The sequence below is a fragment of the Stenella coeruleoalba genome (assembly GCF_951394435.1).
Source record: "Stenella coeruleoalba genome assembly, chromosome: 3".
NCBI lineage: Eukaryota > Metazoa > Chordata > Mammalia > Artiodactyla > Delphinidae > Stenella > Stenella coeruleoalba.
Genome location: NC_137148.1, coordinates 25,729,008 through 25,751,848, shown reverse-complemented (window position 1 = coordinate 25,751,848; position 22,841 = coordinate 25,729,008). Strand labels below are relative to the sequence as shown.

At 37.8% G+C, this 22,841-nt stretch overlaps 1 protein-coding gene across 1 annotated transcript in view; it reads right to left on the bottom strand.

Annotated features, from left to right (window-relative positions):
* CDH6 (cadherin 6) overlaps positions 1-22,841 on the bottom strand; it is a 131,766-nt gene that overhangs the window by 21,688 nt on the left and 87,237 nt on the right. Inside the window, exons 3-6 of the mRNA XM_079916128.1 lie at positions 9,892-10,186; positions 6,472-6,591; positions 4,272-4,439; positions 1,929-2,116 (exon numbers count right to left, since the gene is read on the bottom strand). Of these exons, the coding sequence (XP_079772254.1) occupies positions 1,929-2,116; positions 4,272-4,439; positions 6,472-6,591; positions 9,892-10,186 (771 nt within the window). The remainder of the gene's footprint in view (positions 1-1,928; positions 2,117-4,271; positions 4,440-6,471; positions 6,592-9,891; positions 10,187-22,841) is intronic.

Below are 22,841 nucleotides of genomic sequence, written 5' to 3'. Positions count from 1 at the left end.
GTGCAAATCACTGATAAATGAAAGTGATCATATTGCTTTGAGACATCACTACACAGCGTGATACTGGATAAAGACATTGGAATTCAGATACCACACAATCCTGATGGAAGTGTGGGCTGAAATCACGCACCACGGGTGCAAGTTATGATGGGCAAGAGAGGGAACCTAGAAGCAGGAGGGAACCTAGAACAGGCCCCCTTTAAAAAAAATCCTTATATTTGACTACAGGGAGCCTCGCCAGGGGCAGGTTGGCAAATATGTAGTAGATCCTTCTGTGTCAGATGTTGTCACATTTGGCTGTAATTGAACAGCTAATGAGTGCTTAAAATTTGCCAAGGGACTTCCCCGGCAGTCCAGTGGTTAAGACTCTGTGCTTCCACTGCAGTGGGTGTGGGTTCGATCCCTGGTCAGGGAACTAAGATCCCACATGCTGCGTGGTACGGCCAAAAAAATTTTTTTTTAATTTAAAAAAATTGCCAATATCTGAGCCCCACCCTGGACCATTAAACCAGAATATCTGGGGTGGGGATGGCAATCTATACTTTTAAACACCTCCCCTAGTGGTTCTACTGTGCAGCCAGGATGGAGAACCACTGGTCTGCAGCATGATTCCCTGTTCTTCATTCAGATAAAATAGATTATAAATGGGTTTTTTTTTAGCGTGAGTTGATAAAATATTCCAAGTGATATCCTGATAAGGGCGTCCGGCTAATTACTTGCCAAAGAAAGTAATGATCATTGTTGTCAGAGGTCTTTAGGAGAAGTATCTCTGCTTCTGGAGACATAGTGAACCCAAATGCTTGTTGCTGACTTTTAGTTTTAGATGATAATATGACAAGGCTCACGAGAAACACAATTAATCAAGACGTTAGTGAATGTGATTTAGTCGGCTAGGCAAAATTTCAGTTTGAATCTGATAAGGCACTAAGAATATTAAAAAGGTTAATGCACACTAATGGGCCTCCTAATTATATTATAGTATAAAACATTGATCTGAATGCCACTTAAACATGTTTTATTGTGTTTCCAGATATTAAGGCATGTAATCCAAAGCTTAAGATGAAAATTTTTCTTCTTATTTACATCTACTTACGCTGATATTTACCAGCAAATACAACAATATGCGACAGGAGAGAGAAGATATTACACCATACATGATAAAAGTGAAATCTTTAAAAAAAAGTAACCAAAACTAATATTATTTTCAGCTTTGAAGCACACGGTTTATTGGTTTTTAATTTTTGCCATATTTTAGTATACTGCTCCGTGGTACCAAACAATTCTGCGGGTTAAATAGTGAATAAGTACATAGGGGAAAATAGGAATTAAGAATATAAAATCTTTATTATTGTGTTCCAAAAAGTAGCTAAAGAGCTTGCAGGAAATATTGCTACTTTATTTTTGTGGTCTTTATGTATCCTCTCTAATTCAAACCATCTTTATCACTGCTTGTATTATTCTCTTCCTTCAAAGCACGTAATGGAGTTTGTAGTTATACATGTTTCTTTGTTTATTTGCTTCCTTGTCCATGGGAGCAGTTCCCTGAGAGGAGAGACCATCCTGTTGAATGTACTATTGCACCTCCAGCATCTAGAACAGTGTCTGGAACTGTTTTTAAATTTATTCTTCACTTACATTATTTATTTCATGTATTTTTTGTATATCATTTGTTTATATTGTTTATTTACTTAGGAAGTTTTTAATAAAAATTTATTGAAAGTACGGAATTAATGAATGTATAAGATTATTGAGGACCCCTGAAAGCCAACCAAAGAACTCTCAATGTAATTAGACTAGGTCTTAAAAAGAAAATTAATAAAACAAGACTTGAGAGGAACGTTCATGTGAGATGTAATTGCCCCCAGTTACTTAGGGACCAGAGAAAAGTAAATGCCTTCATTTGTGTGGTATTTTAAAAAATGCATTACCTTTTTGACAGTTATAATCCCTTCCTGGGTTTCCTGATCAGTGATGACATCGAACATGTCCAGCCCCTCTCCCTCTGTAATGCTGTACTCAATTTCAGCATTTTCTCCCAGGTCGGCATCACTGGCTTTGATCCTGCCAATTGGTGTACCCGGCGGAGATGATTCAGGGGTTTTAAACTGGTATGTACCTATTAATCACCAGACAGAAATAAGTCAAACATAGACTAATTACACTCCATCATACTAAAAACAAAACCCATTTTCTAGCAGTTCGTTCACACATTACCATGGATGCAGGCAGATTCGTGCTTTCCTTAAAATAATTAATGGTGCCCTAGTCTCCTTAACGTTTTTACTTTCATGATTATTAAGAATATTTCTTCTATTTCATGACCTGTCTCGTGGCAAAGGGAAAACACTTTTCTTGTCCTGTAAGTAGGCTTCCAAGTTTTTGGTGTGATTGTGAGAAAGTTTGAACTGTGAAAGGAGGGTGCAGAAGGTTGCAAAGACCCCTGTTAATGTAATCTAGCAGAAAGAATAAAAAAGAATTTAACCTGAACTCTGACTTTAAGCCAATTACTAGGTGTTCTTTAAAAGAGCTCTTTCTGTCATTGCTAATAATAACTGAAGGTGAAAACAAATTACAGCACTTCCAGAATGTATCCAAGTAGAGATTCCTTCACTCCTACATGAAGCTGGTCTAGTTGCAGTTAGGGATATAGATAAATACATTGAGAAAAAATCTCTTAATTTTTTCTAATTTTGACTAATTTCTTCCTTTAAATTTTACTAGTGTTTTTTCTATGCATAGATTTCTCCCACTCTTGTATTTATATTACTAATTTAAAAGCTAGACATATACTTTTCTCATGTTGGAAAAGACGTTGAAGGAGAGTACATGTGAGTTTCAATTAGATCTGTCAGGCCAGCATGTGCTTAGGAACAGACAAATAGTAAAAACAAAACTTATTCTATTCTCACCCATTACATTTTGCCAACTATTTACACAAATTGCTTTGGAAAAAAAATTTATAGACTATGACACTACTAAAATATAGTCCTTCAACAATATTTAATCCACTAAGTATTGATTGAGCTCATCCTTGGTAAAATGATAAAACATGCCAAGTTTTTCTCTAGTGTATTCCACTTCCCTTTCGGGTGCCTCCAGCCCCTTTCTATATTCTCTGGTCCCTTGCCTCGGGACATTACGCAGTAATGATCACAGTCTATTTATTCAAGGAGAGAGCACAGAGGGGGAAGGTCCTGTGGTATGGGTAATCCTTCTGTTATCCTTCCCCAGGACGTCCCCATATGGAAAAGGAGGTTTCTGGGAAATGTGCTGGTGATTCTGATATTTTCATTTCAGGCCTCTGTGGGGGATGTTTTAGCGTTCATAAAAACCTTTCTTCTCCCCGTTAAATCAGAAATTAGTTAGCTATTCTGTTTTTGCATTTAACTGTGATTAAAATACTTGAAAAAAGTAAACAAGATAAAACTATTTCCTGTTGATCTGTGTGTATCTCCATTATAAAAGAAGCCCTTATTAGCTGACCAGCTTTACAAAAGGGCCACGCTTGAGTAAGTGGGTTTTCTACTTAATGATGGCAGCTGTTTTCTCCTGGAAGACAGGATTCAGGTAGTTTTCTTAGGAAATCATAGTCAGAAAGGAATTTTGATCCTGGAAGAAAAATGTCATTAAAACCAGTACCTATGTGAGGTCTCTAAGTGAAAGGGTCAAGTGTACTGCTTGAGACAGAGTGGGCATTTATGAATGCTGGTTTCTCCTTTATCGTCCTTCTTACCTAATCATGAGCGTTAAAGATTTTAGAGATGACTTTTGGTATCTCAATTAACCATAATGTAGAAAACTATTTATGATTACAAATGGATTAAGTAAATAGTTATTTCCACAGTTGTATTTTTAGAAACAGTAAAATGATAAATCCTCCCCTTGCAAAGCCTCGTGAGGACTTAAGGGAGATTACATGCCTGATTAAATTCACAAAATATAAAGTCAAATTTTTCCTAACAGCAGCAGGCTTGTATACATATGTTCTGCACAAGCATATTTATGCCTGTGGTGGTCTTATTAATAAGGAAAAATAAAATAATGATGTTGCTTTTATAATAACCATATCAGACTATCGCTCAGCTAATTACCAATAAATGTTCACATCTACTGAGCATCAGTGTTGTCCACTCATTTTAATAAATGTGCCAGTTCTTACTAAATTCACTGACTTTGGCAATTAATAATAATAACGGGAAATAAATATCATTCTTAAAGTTACAGTTTTACAAAAGTGCACTGAAGACACTCATTCAATCAAATGTTCCTACTCTGGGGAAACCGGGGAGGGTTGTCATTGACATCCGTCAGCGTGATGTTCACTGTGGTGGTCCCAGACAATCCCCCCATCTGTCCACCCATATCCTTGGCTTGAATCACCACTTGGTACTGCTCCCTGTTTTCACGATCCATGTTGAGCAAGGCTGTCTTGATGATACCTATGGATATGAAGTTCAGAAATGGAAAGGGATATATTAAAAATACTTTACAAAATCATTTATTTATGCAAACAAACATAGATTGTCACCCACAATATGCATCACACTGTGCAGATGTCATGGTTGACCATTAAGATGATTGATTATAGTAATCAATCAATAGTAATCAATTTCCTTCATACTGAAGGAAATTAAACCCACATAGGGGAGGTAGATACATAGATACATTAAAAAAAATACACCTATAATGCAAGGAGAATGAAAACAAGTACAAGTCACATCCTGCAATAGTGCAGACTGTAAGTGCTATAAATATTAAGTGTTATAAGATGACACAGCAAAATATAACTTGGCGTGTGGCACAGTGCTAGACTACTGTAGCTGCTTGATAAAGGACACTAGGTGCATTATGAGGAAATTAATAAAGTCATATATACTTGAACTGACTCCTGAGTTTCACATTACCGAATTAACTAATTCCTCAGCAAATATACCCACCATCATGAATGCTCTGAGGATCTTCTAAACCACAAAACTGTGGTCTTATAAAAACACAGCATCAGTTGTCTCATAATGATCATCTTGTATGATCCTAGAGAATTTTTTCCCTAAAGCTGACTTGAACTTTAGTTCAACAGGTCCCAGCAGTGACCAACATTCTTCAGTTAGGTAAAATTTATCTCTGTTGTTAGATGGTTATAAAATAATTAGTTTAAAGAACTCTAAAAGTTTGTCTAATTTCTATGTAAGGCTTATGCTTCAATTAGCAGCATTCTTTCAAAAATCACTGGAGAAGGCTTTATAACCTTCTCAGGTGGCACATTCCAGTGCTTAATGACTAGTGAAGCTGAAAATATCTTTTTTTATTTTTAACAAGAATACCTCAGACAACAGTTAGGAATGAACACCTCAATTTCATTCCTGCAGTGCTGGCTTCAGTGAAAGTGAAGCTGCTTTCTGTTCTCCAGATAATAGTACTTCTCTATTTAAACACGGGAGGTCACCTTAGCCTTCTGTCCTTTAAGTTGAATAATTCTAATTTTTCGTCCTCATTGTTTTTAAACTCAACATTTCCTTTTTCCTTGGGATTCTTTCTAAGTTCATGGCACGTCTTACATCGATTTCCAACTGGATGTAGTGACCTAGAAAGGTTTTGATTTCTACTAACAATAATGGATGCTTAAAAATCGTATAAAAGGAACTCTACTCCTATTATGACAGCAAAAATATGTGTAGAATTTACTATACAATACAAGTGATATTTATTAAAAAACAGTTCATCATAAGATAGTATGCTACTCTGTGGAGATAGTGCAGAAAAATGAGATGTTGAAGAAGGATTCCATTAAGGCAATCCGTTTTGTTTTTTAGGGCAGTAGCAGTTAGGATAAGCTAGACAACGTGACAACAAAAGTAAAATTTTAGTGGTTTAACTGAACTGTAGTGCCCTGTGCAGGCCAGTAAGAAGCTCTGCTCATGAAAACCCTTAGACATTCAGGCTGGAGACCCACTCGATACTGGTTTCCATCCATGATCACTGTGGCAAGAGGAAGGGAACATGGTGGGTTGTGCACCAGGTCTAAAAGTTTCGCTTGGAAATGACTCGTATCACTGCTACATTTTATTGGCCCCAATAAATCACATGGCTACATCTAGCTTCCCAGCAGGGTAGAGAGATGCGATCCTACTAAATAACTAGAAAAAGAAAAATCAGATTATGTATAAACAGCCCTACTGGCTATCAGAAGGAGTTGGCCTTTTAGCTTCATCTCAAACTGGAAAAGAGAATAAAACAATGTGTAATTTTTCTGAATCTCATCTGAATAAACATGGTGGATGAAAGATCCATTGTCAGATTTCTTGCTTAAAATGACCTGGATGTCATATTTACAAGTGTATCGCTGGTGATGGGGAGATGAATCTAAGAAAATTCAATCACACTGATTGTTTTTATTAAAAAATATGCTAGCTCAGTTGAGCATGTCGATTAAAATTACAGATGGTAAAAAGAAGATACAAAAGGAATTCTAACCTGTTTCTGATTCAACTGAAAAATAGGGCTGCCCCTGTAGGATGCTATAGACAATTTTAGCACTGTTTCCGTACGTTGGATCATCAGCGTCAGTTGCAGTGACTTGCACAACAAATGTGCCTGTAATGACAGAAACATGAATTGAAAATAAATTAAGGGTTAATGACGGGTCCTTGATACCCACACATAAGGAAAAAGCACAATCTTACTTCTACAGAAAACTATCATGGCAAGGGAGTGAAGAACTACAGTGGGATGCTGGGCTAAAAAGCCTTGGATTTCTCACTCTGAAGGAATGTGATCAACATTAATAAATATTGTAAGGATTAAATTAAAGGGAAGCATGGGAATGATCATGACTTTGGGTGTAACTGATTCCAACCCATCTCCAAGGGTGAGATTTGATTGGATTCTTGCTACGGCAATTCTTTCAAGTTATCTAGGCCTAAATCTATTGGCATCTTGCACTATTTTTTCTACGAGGATTAGTGTAGGTATTGTTTAATCAGGAGGCCATTCGTGATTTTGCTGGAAATTTGCTGTGTCATAGGTGCTTTTACTCCTGGACTAGAACGTGCCGGTGTGGAGCCTGCAAATGCAGTAGCTATTTTGTGATCTTAGCAATGCCAGCCTGAGGACAAAGCTGAATAGGACAGAAAATTACACAGAAATATCTAGAACACAAATCAAACTATGTTCAAAGTCCACTTTACTTTTGGACTTAAGTAATGTGACCAATAAATGCTTGCATTGTTTAAAGTAATTTGAATTGTGTTTTCTGTTACTTACAAATAAAAGCATCCTAAGTGATAAATCTGATAATTCTAAGAGGTTGAAAGACCTTGAACCTTATGAGAAGTAGTTTTGGATTAAGTAAAGAATTAATTGGAATAGCAGAGGATACACATCCAGAATTTATAATCCCAAAAGATGATTATAATTAAATCCACAAAGAAGGCTATGTTGTTTTAGATTGGCATTCTTATCTTAGAGACCACAGTTAATAATAACCTTCAAAGTATCCCTAACCCCCAAGAAATTCCATGCAAATTTTTACATGTATATTACAATGAGAAGAAGTTCCATGGACTTTATCTGATTCTCAAAGGGGTCTGTGACTTCCAAAAAGGGTAAGACCCTCTGATTAAGATCATTTTATGGCTGACTTTTGGTATTCATATTAGACAAAGAGTAAGCATACTGCTAGAATTCTCCTGTCCACGAACAGGGCAGGGAAGTCACATTTAGGGAATATTAGAATTTTTACATTGCTTTTGTAATGTAAATAATTACATTATTTACAAATTACAAATTACATTATAATTACAAATTACATTTTGTAATGTAAATAGTAATTTTTACATTGCTTTTGTAATGTAATAAATTGTTCCATTTATTGAACAAATATACTGTACTGTGTTAGGGTTGGATGCTCTGGAGGTAGCATGTTGATGCATGAGATAGAGCACCCGTCCTTGTAATTTGACAAGGTCTGTAGGGAAAATGAGAGCATATGATTTTAAAGCGAGGAGTAGTAGAAGTCAACAGACACCTACGTTCTTATTTGACATCAGTACAAAATTTGATTGCTTTTAGAATATGGTTATCTGGACACTTTGAGTGCCTATTAGTTGCCAGATGTGGTACTGGGGGCTCTGCACTTGTTTTCTCCTTTCATTCTTACGATAAGGATTAGGAGTTGATGTTTATTATTTCTTTTTTATACATATGGAACTGGAGGATCAGAGACATCAAGTCATTTATTTACCTAAGGCCACATTGCTGCTTATTAGTAGGGATAGTTTCAAACTTAGGTCTGTTTGTCGTCAAAGTCCTTTTTTTTTTTTTTTTTTTGCGGTACGCGGGCCTCTCACTGCCGTGGCCTCTCCCGCTGCGGAGCACAGGCTCCGGACGCACAGGCTCAGCGGCCATGGCTCACGGGTCCAGCCGCTCCGCGGCATGTGGGATCTTCCCGGACCGGGGCACGAACCCGTGTCCCCTGCATCGGCAGGCGGACTCTCAACCACTGTGCCACCAGGGAAGCCCCGAAGTCCATTTTTACTACCTTGTTATTGTCCCACTACCTTCATGTAATTCTTTTGGGATGCCTTTACTATCACAATAATGACATGTTAATTTATGATAATAATGAATGTCAACATAACTGTGCCTGTGTGCAGATTGGAAAAAGGCTTCTCTTCCTCAAGACGTGTTACGGCCAGCTACCCTCAAATATTCATAAAACATTTAATTCTATAATGACTTCAAGAGTACGCTGCCCCTTATATTGTGCAGTTACACTTTGCACATCTTGTTAGAGTTGCCCAGTGTGGTGCTGATGACCAGGCTGTCCTTCATTAATTCTTCCTGCCCTTTACCACGTAGAGGAAAAATATTTTTCCTAACAAATCTTCCTCTTAAAAGAATTCTAATCCTCCTCTTAACTTTGGTGATCATTTGTGATTTTTCTAACAAAAAGTGACTTCAAGTAATGAGATGAGTAACTTCTTCATGGGAAAAATTGAGATGTTTTATAATCATTTCTGTAGATTATGTATTTTCCAAGTCTTAGAATTGTGAACTGAAATGTCTCTGATATCCGACTCGCAAAATTATGGAAATGTTTTTTATTATGTAATTTAGCCCTTTTGAACTTGACACTGAATATAACTTAAAATAACCCTTTACACAATAGTTGAACATTTGTCATTGTCTCCCCTGAAGTGTTTTAATGTGGCTGACAGTGATGTCAGTAGGATTTTTTTCTTAATTTAAATTCTATTTACCTTTTCCCAATCTAAGCAAATTAAATGCACACATATTAACTTTAAAACTGGTAGTAGAATTGTGCACAAAATATTAATTTACCATATTAATGTCATGAAAGTCTCTTAATTTCTACCACTTAGTAAAGAACATATCCTCTAGACATCGTCTGCATATTGTTTATGGATTTTTTAAAAAGTTTTCTTTGAGTCTCTTTCTCAAATATAATTACTCTTTAGTCTGGACTGTAAATTCAGGGCTTTTGTTTTCCATTGGGGAGATCCTTACCTGAAGCCTAATACCACTATGGGCTAAGAGAAATAGAGAGGGCTGCTGCCTTTCAGTCCAAGAAATAAAGTGGGCATTTTGAGTGGGGGAGGAATTAAATGAAATGGTCTCTCCTCCCTCCCCCTCTCACCCTGCCACTTTTCATACCCTAATCACTAGAGGAAATGCTGTTTTCTTAAAAATAATAAGACTAGAGTCATATTAGGAGACACCGGTGCACTTACAAAAAGGACATAAATGGACTGTTTGAAACACAATGCTTCTAGAATTTAGCAGCTAAGTTCATTCAATTCAGCAAATTTCACTCATAGGACTTGTTATTCAGTTGATGTACTAGAGGAAATGGTTGAATCACATCTCACTCACCGACATCAGACATTTCAGGAACAGTGGCTGTGTAAACCTCCTTGGTGAATATTGGTTCATTGTCATTGATGTCATGGATCTTGATGATGAATTCAGACTCGGGCTCCACAGGTCTCCCTGTTTTTCTGTTTATGGCCTGAGCTCGAAGGATGTAAACAGGTTTTTCTTCCCTGTCCAGCCTCTTGGTGGCCTGTATATCCCCTGTGTTTTCATTGATAATGAAGAGATCTCCTGCTCCATCTCCTGAAAGGATATATTTAAGTGATCCATCTCCTCTATCCTGGTCTGAATGTAACTAGTGTAGAAAAAAAAATTAAAGAAAGTAAAAGTCAAGCATGTGATCCTGAACTGTTTGTCTTTATGATGTAATGCTATGTTAACTTTCATTCAAGTCTTTCTAAGGGTTGCAGATTGTTCTCTTTTACTATTTACTTAAATCCTCAGTAGTAAATGCCATTCGTTAATGAACATGTTTCCTTATAATCACAGAGATTTCCAGAAGTGGAACAGAGCTGGGATAAAATTTAGTAATCCTGATTTTGAAGAATGGAAAACTAAAGGCCAGAGCAATAGTAAGATGCCCAAGGACATAGAGGCCTGGCGGGAACAAAACTATTTTCACTACAGCTTTCAGATCTATTAATACACTCTCCCCCTCACTTTTATGTACACAGGTACACTAGACAAGCAATATACAGATACACTAGACAAGCAATATACTACTGAGAAAAGGATTTTGGTTTTTGAATCAGAGTGTACATTTTGCCACTACACATTGCTATCTTGGTGAATTTAGGAAAGCTAGTCAATCTTCTTGATTCTAATATGATGGAGATTATAGTCAATTTTCTAGGAAGATGTGAAATTTATTTATGAAATTCAACTCAAAGTGTTTGAGAAACATCTTAAGTGCTGTCAGGGACAATGCCTTGAGACCACCCTGACTAGGTAATTTACAAGATAAATTGGAATAAGAATTTACAAGATAAATTGGAATAAGATAAATTTACAAGATAAATTGGAAAAGAATATTTAACACATATTTTAGTTTAATATGGGAAAGGACCTTCTAAAAGATTAGATTGAATAGTCTGCCTTATGAAGCAGTGGGTTCTCTGTTCCTGAAGGTCATCAAGCAGAGGCTCTGATAAGATTAACAGCCAGTGAAATGGGTCCAGGTAAAGGGTTGCGGTAATGAACATGAAGATACCACTGAAGTGAAGAGGTCGATCCTAACTTGGAAAAGTAGCCCATGGGTTACTTACCCTGAACTTTATATCCACTCTATTGACTTCCCTGTTGTTTCTTTAGTTCCCTTTTCCCCACCTCAGCAAAAGTTTAGGCAGTATCTCATAGGTCTTCCAATAACCTAACCCTATTCACAAGTTTTTTCAAAAAGTGCTTTTTACCAAGGAGAACTGTTTTCAGATCTTAGTTGTAAGTGTCAGCTACATACAGACAAGTCAGCTTTAATGGCTAGTAGGACCCTGTGGGGCCCTCCTGGGTACAAAAGCCCCTCTGTGCTTCCTGTTTCTTGTTTGTAGAGAAAGGCTTTAGTCTCCTAGGTCTTTCCTGAGTTCCAAAGAGCAGACTCAAGCAGTTACTAATTAGGTAAGTGAGGGAATGCAGAAACAAAGGAAAAGCAAATAGTTCAGTGATAAAACAGAGTCCTAGTTCCTCCTGAAGAGATATACGTAACAATCTGACATATATTTTTGAGTTCTGCAGAAACTAAGCTCCCCCGCACAAGGTAGAGGATGGTGATTACATGTTACCACAAGCATGCAGATGCCAGATTCAGAAGGTTGATGATTATGATTCCTTGAAACATCACCCTGTTACCTCACCACCAACCAGTCAGAAGAAGGTCCATGAGCTGCAATCCTCATGCCAAATGTTGCCTTTAAAAACCCTTTCCTGAAAGCCATTGGGGAGTTTGGGCCTTTTGAGCATGAGCTGCCCATTCTCCTTGCTTGGTGCTTCCAATAAACACTGTACTTTCCTTCATTACAACCTGGTGTCAGTAGATTGGCTTTGCTGTGCAGCAGGTGAGCAGACCCAAGTTCTGTTTGGCAACAATCTCTACCTTATTTCAACTCTGTCTAAGTGGAATATAGGCTATGTTACAACAGTAATGGCAACAACAGCAGCAGGTAAACCATCTCTGTGTTCTCTTGATTGATACTGCATGGAATGTTCAGAGTAATGTCTACAAACACATTTGAAAATAGAGTCTCCGGGGAAAAAGGGACTTAAAAAATATGTAACCCAGACTTTCTAAAAGTATGTCCCATGGAATATCATTTACACAAAATGCTGAGGAAAAAGCGTTCTGTGGCCCAATAATTTTGGGAAATACTTCATATTCTGCCTCTTTCTTAGAGTCACCCAGTGCCCATTAACTTAGGAAAGGCTGTGAGTACCTATAGTCCACAACTAAACATCATTTAATCTAGCTTTCCTGAACTTTCTTATGTAATGAATCCTTTTTGGGTGTGATCCGTATTGATATTCCCCAAAACAGTTTTCCAAGAAACTCATTTTGGGAAACATGAGATAATTGAATCCATCACTGCGAGAGTCAAGAAAACTGAGGCTCCTATATGTAGTGTTTCCCAAATCACGCAGCTCATGTGAGAGTCAGATTAGAACTTGAGTGCAAGAAGAGGCTTATCGATTATTCCGTGCAACCTTCTCATTTTGAGAGATAAACTGTGTCTAATGCCACACAGCTACCACTAGTTAATAGCAGAGTTTGAGGAAGAGAATATTATTTATACAATTAGTGGCCTTGAAAGCAATTTGACAGAAATCATGCAAGATAAGTGCGAACGGGGAGGAAATTGCTTAGAAGTGAGACAAACGCAATAAGAAATGTAAAACAAGAGCACTCCATGATTTGTGTAATGTGATGTGCTAAGAAAACGCTGAAACCCCGACTACACAGAAAGAGTCACTGGGGAAAGTTTTAACTCTCCATCGTCAAATTCTTATGACTGAAGAGAGCTCTTAAAAAGCTATTTCATTAACTCATGAGTAATGAAACCAATGTCACTGCCCTTTGGATCTGGCTCTAGGACAGCCATGGTCAGCAGCCTGGCACAGTGCAGGGGGCACCACACCAGGAGTCCCAAGTGTGGGCCTTGCTCATTCTCTCTCTCTCAATAGGACAGTCAATTAACTTCCAAGCCCTGGGATCCTTATCAGAAAATGAAGATAATTGAGCTACAGGACAAGGCTGTAGTGAAGCACTAAGAGACTATATACAAATACTATGTTAGTTCCTACATAAACATGCGATAAAAGCATGTGTTTTATAAATTATAAAGTGTCTTCCAAATGTAAGATATTGTTACTATTATTAGCTCTTAGTTCACAATAAACAGGTTTTTGCTTTTGACTTTGAGAACTTTGTTCTGAGGCCTTTGAAAACCCAATTTTACAAACACATGGTATCTCTAAGGTAAAATTTGTTATCAAAAGCCAGTATTCTTCTATCAGGTGGCCATTGCTATCTTTCCACATGATTTATTATATCCTGCATTCCGCTAGATTATAGACTCCCCTCAGCCGGTTCTTTCATCACTTTCAATATGTAGTTGTTGCACAATTAGTAGGTGAATACCACATTGGATGACAAGATTTATTCAGGTAAAAGTAATCAGAAACTTATTTTTAGCTGTGAGGAGAGACCATTTCGATGACTTATAGAACAAACACCAAGACAATGTAAAAGGGCAGTGGAGATGCCAACTAAGAGCGTGAACAGGGATTGCTCTGCAGATCCCAATTCTGATTTATCAATATTTGAAAACTAGTGGGAAAGTGCATCTCTTCACTCAGGCATTGTATAATAATAAAACAATTTAACCTCATCCCCCTCCCAGTGCAGTGTTTGCATCTGATGGAGCGCACAGAATAGAAACCTCCAGAAGCCTTTGTGTGCTCTTTCCCCCTCTACTTCCCTTCCACTGAACCCCCCTGAGGCCAGTTCTTTTTTCTCTTCTTGGGGAAAAGAGGAAACGTAAGAAGACATCAGTGCAAGTGAAAGCGGTGGTGACAAGCAGACATTAGGGGTTTATTGAGCTCTTAGAGTTTAATTGGATTTTTTTCTTTTGTGATGTCATTCATCATGGCCACTGTAAAAGGCAGAAGTTAAACAACAACAAATAAAAGGTTGTATGCTGCCCGAGGCATGTTTTTACTAATTTCAGTTTAATGTGGCTGTTCCATTAAGTTTAATCATCTGGCTCACTTCTAACGATTCACCATCAAGTAAAAATTATCCACTTCCCTCGGAAAGTCACATTTCACCTGGGGCTCGCAGGACTTTTTACTACTGTACCTGGAGCATTTTGTTGCAGAAGAAGCTCTTGGTCTTTGCTTGTTTTTCTGTTGACTTATCATTATTTTTTTAAGTGTAGCATCTTGACAAATAAATACAAGGATCTGGGGTTGTAGATACGGCCCCATCGCAGGCATCGCTAAAGCGGTGCCAGTATCTTTTTATCTGCTACGTATGCCACCTCCCGACTTGATTTTGTCTCTAATTCAAAGGTATAACACTAACTGTACAGATTTTTAGTGGTTTATGGAGCTAGTTAATGCTGCCCCATTCCCCCCATTCCCTATGTGTCACTGAGTCACTTGTCTTAAGTCAGTAACCAAACTGAATCTTCTAAGCATATGCATCGTTGAGACAAGAAAGCAGCGTTTAAACAGAAGTTTACCTACATGGCACATCTGGAGGTACCTACAACAGCCTGAAAGGGGCTTAGGGAAGGAATTATGTGATTTTTTTTGCTGAAATTAAAAAAATGGGTTATGACTAATACGCTCATAGAGTGTAATGTGGCCCTTTAAGAAATGTAATGATTGCTAATCTGAAATGTTATAAGAATCAGAGAACAGCTGTGGTGAAAAGATGTTGTCTGATTGGGATTGAAGTGTAGAAACTGGAGTTACAGCAGAGAGAACACCTTTGTGCTAAATAGATTGAATATTATTTTAAATTGGGAAAATAGATTTACAGTCAACTTAGGACAAATTGAAGCTTAACAGAATTCAATATGTATATGTATATATGAGTGTGTCTATACATACATCTCTCTACATAATGCATGTATACATAATGCTAATAAATATGCTTAACGTAAAAATTGTGACGAGCTTGTTAGGTAGAGTTTATGTCAGGAAGAAATTTCTTGAAGTACATGGCAGGGATTAGGAGTAGATTCTGTTTCAGAGATCACAGGGGTAGGTAAATAAAAATATCTTTTTTTTTTTTTCTTTTGCGATACGTGGGCCTCTCACTGTTGTGGCCTCTCCCGTTGCAGAGCACAGGGTCCGGACGCACAGGCTCAGCGGCCATGGCCCACGGGCCCAGCCGCTCCGCGGCATGCAGAATCTTCCCAGACCCGGGCACGAATCCGCGTCCTCTGCATCGGCAGGTGGACTCTCAACCACTGCGCCACCAGGGAAGCCCTAAAAATATCTTTTAATAAAATTTTATATTACATATTTTAATATGCTGTATTTGGATGTTAATGATTATTATGAATTAACTAATTTATATCTAATTTATATTTAATTTATGTTTTTTACAAGTTAAAATGCTGAGGGCAGCATATTTTTGTGGCAGGTTGTTGGAACTAGACATGCAAATTCTCAGGCCCCATCTACCTCCAGAATCAGAAACTCAAAGGGTGTGGCCCAACAATCTGTGTTTTAAGAAGCCCTCCGGGTGACTGTGATGAGAGCTCAAGTTTGAGAATCACTGCCTTAACTAGTACAATCATAATGCATGCATGGTCTTGGGCAAGGGAAAGAAATGGGTATGTAGTAGTCGGGTAACCTTGGGGAACTTAGTTAATTTCTCCAAGTCTTATCTCCCTCATCTACATAAGAATAATACCATACTTAGTTTACAGGTAGGTTGGTCTGAAAATTAATAAAACAATGTATGTAAAATGCTTAACAGAAGGCCTAGCTCAGAGATATGCATCAATAAATGATTCTTACATCACAGACAGGAAGTATTCAGAAGGTGGACTTTGAAGGTGGAAACATTTGGGTCTGAATTCTGACTTTCCTATTAATCAACTAAATTAATTAAGTTATCATAGTTTTCATAGGTCATCTTTAAGACAAAACTCAAAATAACTAATTTTGCCAGATATTCCTCTTCTACTTGTCCATTAAATGTAGATATTCCTTAGGCCTATGTCTTAGGTCCTTGTCTTTCCTCATTTCACATACTCTCTCCAAATGAGATTATCTATTTTCATGGATTAAACTATTATCTCTGTGCCATTAATGTCCAAATCTCTATAAAACCTCAGGACAGACATTTTCGTGAGATACAGAGTCAAGGATACAGTGATTCCCAGGCAAGTCTCTTGGACAACTCACACTCAGTACTTCCCAGTTGATGTCATTACCTTCTCTCCCAAACCATTCTTCCTCTTGTATGTCCCATCTCTGTAAGGACCACCAGAGAGTCACCCTAGAACCTTCCTTCTGCCTCCATCTCCAAATTCATTAGGCCCCTAACTCCTGCCAATTCTACCTCTTAGCTATATCTTGACTCACCTCCTACTTGTCTCCATTCCCACTGGTGCCACCCTGGTCCAATTCACCACCATTTCTCTTTGACCTATTGCAATGAGGCTCTCTGAACACACACTCAGTCTTGCTTCCTTTCCATCTATTTTCCTTTCTGTGACTAGATGAACTTAAACAACACCATCAACAACTTTCAAGATACCACTCTTTTCTAGCTGAATCCTTCAGTGTTTTCTCTTTACTCTTGGGATAAGGCCCCTAGCCCCACTCAGCATGGCCTCCAAAGTCTCCACAGTCTCTGCCCCTCTCCTTAGCTTCCTCAGCCATCATTCTCTCCTTGACACTCTTTGTTCTAGTGTACTGTACGTATTGCAGTTGGTTGAAGATACATCAGACTCTTTCATATCTAGGCCTCCTTGCATGTGGTCCCCTTGGTGTAAAGTCCTTTTAAACACCTTCACCTGGTTAATCCAATTCATACATCAGGTCTTTGTAATCTTGATTTCCTCAGGGAAGTTCTCCCTGAGCTGCTAGTCTAAGTTATAGCCTCCTGTTCTACACTCCCAATTTCTTCCCCAGTTAGCCATCAGTACATTCTCAATTTTTTTTTTTTTTTGAGAATTTCACAGCTGTTTTCATGTTTCAGTCAGCAAACAGCTAGATGGCAAATTTCATGATTAAAAAAAGCATCAAGCCTGTCTGGTTCACTTCCGTATTCTCAGCACCCAACATATCAGCACATTATAGATCTTCAATAATTAATGATTGCAAAGAAAGAATGAATGAATGTTATAAAGATAAAATTGGATAAAATATCAATAATCAATGAAGGTTTCTGGAACCTAGAAGGTAATCAATAAATCTTAGTGTCCTCCACCCCCTTTCTCACTTGATTTTAGGATAATTCTATGTATCAAGAATATATGTTCCTGAAGCTGCCAGATAATTTAGCAATTACTACCAGAAACTAAGCACATTGTCTAGTCTGAGCAGTCAGAGAGCAATTCAAGTTATCACCTCAGATATAAAAAATTTTCTTTAATAACCAATTAAACCTCAATAATAAAGCCAACCTGTATTGGATTTGTTCAAAAGAGCAGATGTTATAAGTACCTTGACCCATTATAAGTGCTGGGACAGAAGTCATCTGTTAAGGGTGAAGAAGTTTCAAGAATGAAGCTGATGGAAAATGAATGGAAAATTCTCCATTTCACAGAAACATTGTTCTATTAAAATATAGTTTAACTGTCAACCAAGGCCATTTAAAAACACTTATTGGCCTGAAGAGCTGCATAAGGCAATGAATAAAAAACTATAATAAAAAATAAAAAATAATAAAATAAATAAAAATCTATATAAATATTAGATAAAAAATAAATATTAGATAAAAATCTATTAAATATTAGAATAAATTCTATATAAATTAGAATAAAAAAATCTAATACCTGCCTTCTATACCTTTGCAAATTAGCCTTGGAAATACTTACCCGTACATAAAAGAAAGCAAATAAAAGCAGAAATTAGACACTTCGGTATTCTTATTAAGTATTAGTTAGGAATAACAAGGTAAAGGAAACGCTAGAGAACAATACAGAGGGAACCTGTGAGTTGGACAAGGTGGAGTCAGGGGACATGTTAGCTCTTTGATGGTTTAGGAAGACTTCTTGGAGAAGGTTGGATCACCGAGGGGAGAAAAATGGCTTGGCAACCAGTATGAGCACGTGGCATGGTTTCAAGGCTCTGTGTGGGAGAAAATCAGAGAAGGCCTTGAGTATGTACCTGGAATAATAAAAGCAATAAAGTCAGCTAAAATAGAAGCGTCCTTCCCTTGAGGTGCAGGGTCACATATTTTCTCACACTGCATTCAGATGTGCACGGGAAGATGCAGCTTCCTTATTATTTCTTTCTTTTTTTTATCCCTCAAGCTCTAATCCCATTGAGTATTAGGAACTCGATATTAGGTTGAATATTCAGTCAATATTCAGTAATTTAGTGCAGTCCAATAAAATCTGCCTGATTCAATAATACAGTCTCTTTAGATAACTATTTTAAATAAATCCCAGTCTTTCTGGGTTTTGCTTTCTCTCTTTGCCCCTGATTCATTCCAAGATGACATCTGGGTGTATGAAGAGGAGAGACCCACATGGCACAAATCAGAGGAAAATTCGGGGCTTTTGGAGCTAAGGGCAGTCCTGTACTGCCTCTGGTCCACTGGTCTCTAGACAATAGCTCTCATCCATTACTTTCCTCAGGGGCATCTATGGTTTTGGCAAGTGGAATCACGATCTCAGCTCTCCAGGGTCCAAGGTGACTAGTCCCACCCTGCCTGCCTCCTTGGTATCACATACCCCCTGATGTCTGAGTATCACTCCTCCATTGCCCTTGGCAAATGTGGACTTAGCCACAGGGTTGCTTTGTCCTTGGTAGGTACCAGCAAAGAGATCATCCACCCTTTTCTTGCCCTGGAGAAGCCCAGGAGCTTAAAGGAGCTTCTCCTCCACCACATGATTGCCTCAAAGGGAAACGGGCAAAAACCCACTTTGTTTTCACCTTTATCCACAAACTTGCCACAGCTTCCCACTGCCCCCTTTTCCAGACTTCAGATACAATGTCTCAGAGAAGTAGAAATGACTTTAGATACACACAGGGCTGTGTGTTTTTGTGTTTAATAGCCAGGAATGTGAAATGCCTCCCTCAGTTTCAGGAATACCCCACCACTTAAGTTTTGGTGGGAGGAAGAGACAATTCCCACCATAAAAACTGAGAAGATAACTGGGGGGTAAGAATGACCAATAGCCCAGAGCCCGGCACCAATAACTTTTGGTAACTACATTTATAAATGGGATTCGTAAGTTTTATTCGAATTGGCTAGGCTCATCTCTTGATATGTTAAATGGGCTCTAGAAGAATCAGGACAATCTCTTTTCCTCTGAAAAAACCTAGGTTCAGGCTGCCTCCATCTCCCATTTTCTTTTTTGATTATACTGTGTTGCCGCTTATCATGACTAGAAAACATTATATCCTTCTATATAATATAAATAATTTGATTGATTTTTAGAACAGTGTAAATATTTTCTCTTTAAAGCTTTCTCTTACATGATCAATCATTTGGCAATGGGTCTGTCTGGAATTTGGGAAAATAATAATAGCAGACATTTATGAAGCCCATCCTATGGGCCAGGAAATGTGCTGCTGTTACACAGATTATATAATTTGTTACTCATTATGACCCTCTTCCTATCACCTCAACTGATGAGGAAACTGAGGCAAGGTAAGAGTTTAGTAACTTCTCAGCATCATACAACCAATGGGAGAAGGATTGGAGTCCAGGCAGTCTGACACCACAGTCTAGTCTGTTAACTGCAACATAAATATTTTCTCTGGATATTCACATTCAGTTCTATGACATTCATTAAAGGTTTATCCTGTACCAAACAATATTTTAAGTGCTGAGTTACACAGATCTATCTAATTCAGGATTTTTTGACCTCTGCTCTATGAACATTTTGGGCTGGGTAACTCTATTCTGTGTATTATAAGATGTTTAGCAGCATCCCTGGCCCCTACCCACTAGATACCTGTAGCACCTTTCAAGTTGTGACCACCAAAAATGTCTCCAGACGTTGCCAAATGTCCCCTGGGGGGCAAAATAGCCTCCTTTGAGAACCACTGATTGAATCCTATATCTATCTATCTATCTATTAATATCATCTATCTATCTATCATCTATCTATCAATATCATCTGTCATCTATCTATTATCTATCTAATCTATCCTTCAATCTTTTTTCCTCAGTGCGTACCTTGTAACTTTAAAAATACGTTCATATAATACCGTAAAGTGCTCTGCATCTGCAGAGATTCCACATGACCCCACTCAATTCAATCTTTTACCTTTGTTAGATTTAATAAGCACTGAAACAGACCTTGTGTTATATGAAGGAGAATTTTTGACAAAACTGCTAAAAGCAAAAGAATTTTAAATCTAAACTCAGAGAAATGTATTAATTCCCTTGACATTTATCCTTTACACTCAATACCTTGAATTTAATGTCAAAAGTACCAGAGTAACTATTAAATGAACAAAACTTTAGTGCTATAATAGTTGTGGTAAGCAGAATAATGGCTCTCCCAAAGATGTTCATGTCCTAATTCCCAGAACCAATGACTATGTTACCTTACATGGCAAAAAAGACTTTACAAGTATGATTAAGATAAAGATTTTGAAGTAGTGAGACTGGATTAACCACATGAGCCCAATGTAATCACCAGGGTCCTTATAAGGGAAAGAAGTAGGGGAGAGCTGGAGTCAAAGAAGGAAATGTGATGATGGAGCAGAGGTCAGAGAGAGAGACTGAGATAGAGAGAGATTTGAAGATGCTATGCTGTTGTCTTTTGTGGAAGGGACCATGAACCAGGGAATGTAGTCAGCCTCTAGAAGCTCAAAAAGACAAGGAAACGGCTCCTCCCCTACAGCCTCCAGAAAGACATCTTGCGGCACCTTGATTTTAACCTAGCGAAACCCATTTCAGACTTTTGACCTCCAAAGCTATAAGATAATAAACTTGTACTATTTTAAGCCACTAAGTTTGTGGTAATTCATTACAGCAGCAATAGGAAACTAAGGTAGTTTTTTTGTTGTTCCTTTTGAGGGGGGAGGATCTTAGTTCCCTGACCAGGGATCAAACCCGGGGCCATGGCAGTGATAGTGCCTAGTCCTAACCACTGGACCGCCAGGGAAGTCCCACTAAGGTAGTTCTTTACCTTTGGAATTCAAGGTGAGCTGGAACTGCATGTGGTCCTTCAAGAATTTCAGTGAAGAAAGAAGAAAACTAACACTTGGTGAACATTTACTCTGTGTTAGGTACTGCAGGAATGCTTTGTTTGTTAATCAATAATACTCAGAATGGCTCCAGGAAGTAAGCTTTATTTTCTCCACTTTTTTCAGAGAAACTGAGGTTAGGGAGGTTAAGTAACTTATCCAAAGTTAAGAGCAGAGCCAGGGAGGTTACCAAGATCTGCCTGACTCCATCAGAGTCACTCTCTGACTCACATCAGAGAATACTACCAAAAAGCACTCCCTACCATGATTATAAACGTTTCTGGATTCATTATATTATTATATTAGCCCCCAGGCTAAAGTATTTGTAAATTCTATTGGCACAAATGGTACAAATTATAATAGATGTTATTGTTCATTTGGGATTTATCAATTAAACAAATGCATTTTGGTTTATTCACTGCATGAAGTTATTTCCCCAAAAAGGAGTTGTTTACTGCCTTTTGCTTGGCTCTGGAAGACCAAGGTCTTTGGCAGACTGAGACATTAGTCTGACCTCCTGCTTAGTCTAACATTTTCATTTAAAAAAAGCCAGTGGTAAATCAAGCTGAGAGCCAGATATCCAGTCAAAAATTGATTTAGTAAGGCATTGTACCTCACCAATTACAATCCTACTTTTTGCCTTATAATGTAATCTCTTCAGCACTTACCAAATCTAAGGACACACACACACACACACACACACACACACACACACACACACACACACACTCCCCTTGCCTCCTCTCTCTTTCTCTCTGTAAAAATACACTTTGGAAGAAAATATTAATAGATAAATGCAGACATCTGAGACATGATGATTCAAGCAGCAGAAATTTTAAAAAAATTATGCTCCTCACTAGTTAATGGACTTTTCCCCAAACGTGTTTTTCTTCAAAGGTAAAAAACATATTGGAAAAAAAAAAAGAAAAATATTGGATATAATATTCTTATGTAGATTCTTACTTAGAATCTAAAAAGTTAAAGCCATATCTTTATAAAACAAGTAGTTTGCTTTAGGGAGAAACTATTTCTCATTCAAATTCATAACTCTCAAGCATCCTGTACATGTCCAATAAATGATGATTAAACTGAATTCTGTAACCCACTCATATACTCAAGGAAATAATGGTGAGCAATTCTAGGAGAAATGATTATGAGTTCATTAACTAGTTTTTAGTTTTATTGCATGGCAGTAGCTTATAAATTTTTAAATAATTTGAACAGCTTTGTTTTTTGTTTTTTCTTTAAGAGAATAACTGGGAAACAATCAGTGAAGAGAAATGTGTGCTGTCTGGATGGCCATGCTAGGGAAAGTGTGCTCATGATGATGTTAGTGCCCTAAATTCAAGTGCTCCAACTCCTAAGCCCTGTGCTACTCTTCCATTGCCCACCATGCCTGAAATACTCTCTACTACTTGAACATGGTAATAATGTGGTATAAGGGAAGAGTAGTAGACTAAACCATGTCAAAAAGCGTGGACTCCAGCTTCACCTTTGGCACTCTGCTGGCAATGGCACTGTGGTACTTCGGAGGGTAGCTAGAACCCCTCGGGGACTGTTTCCTT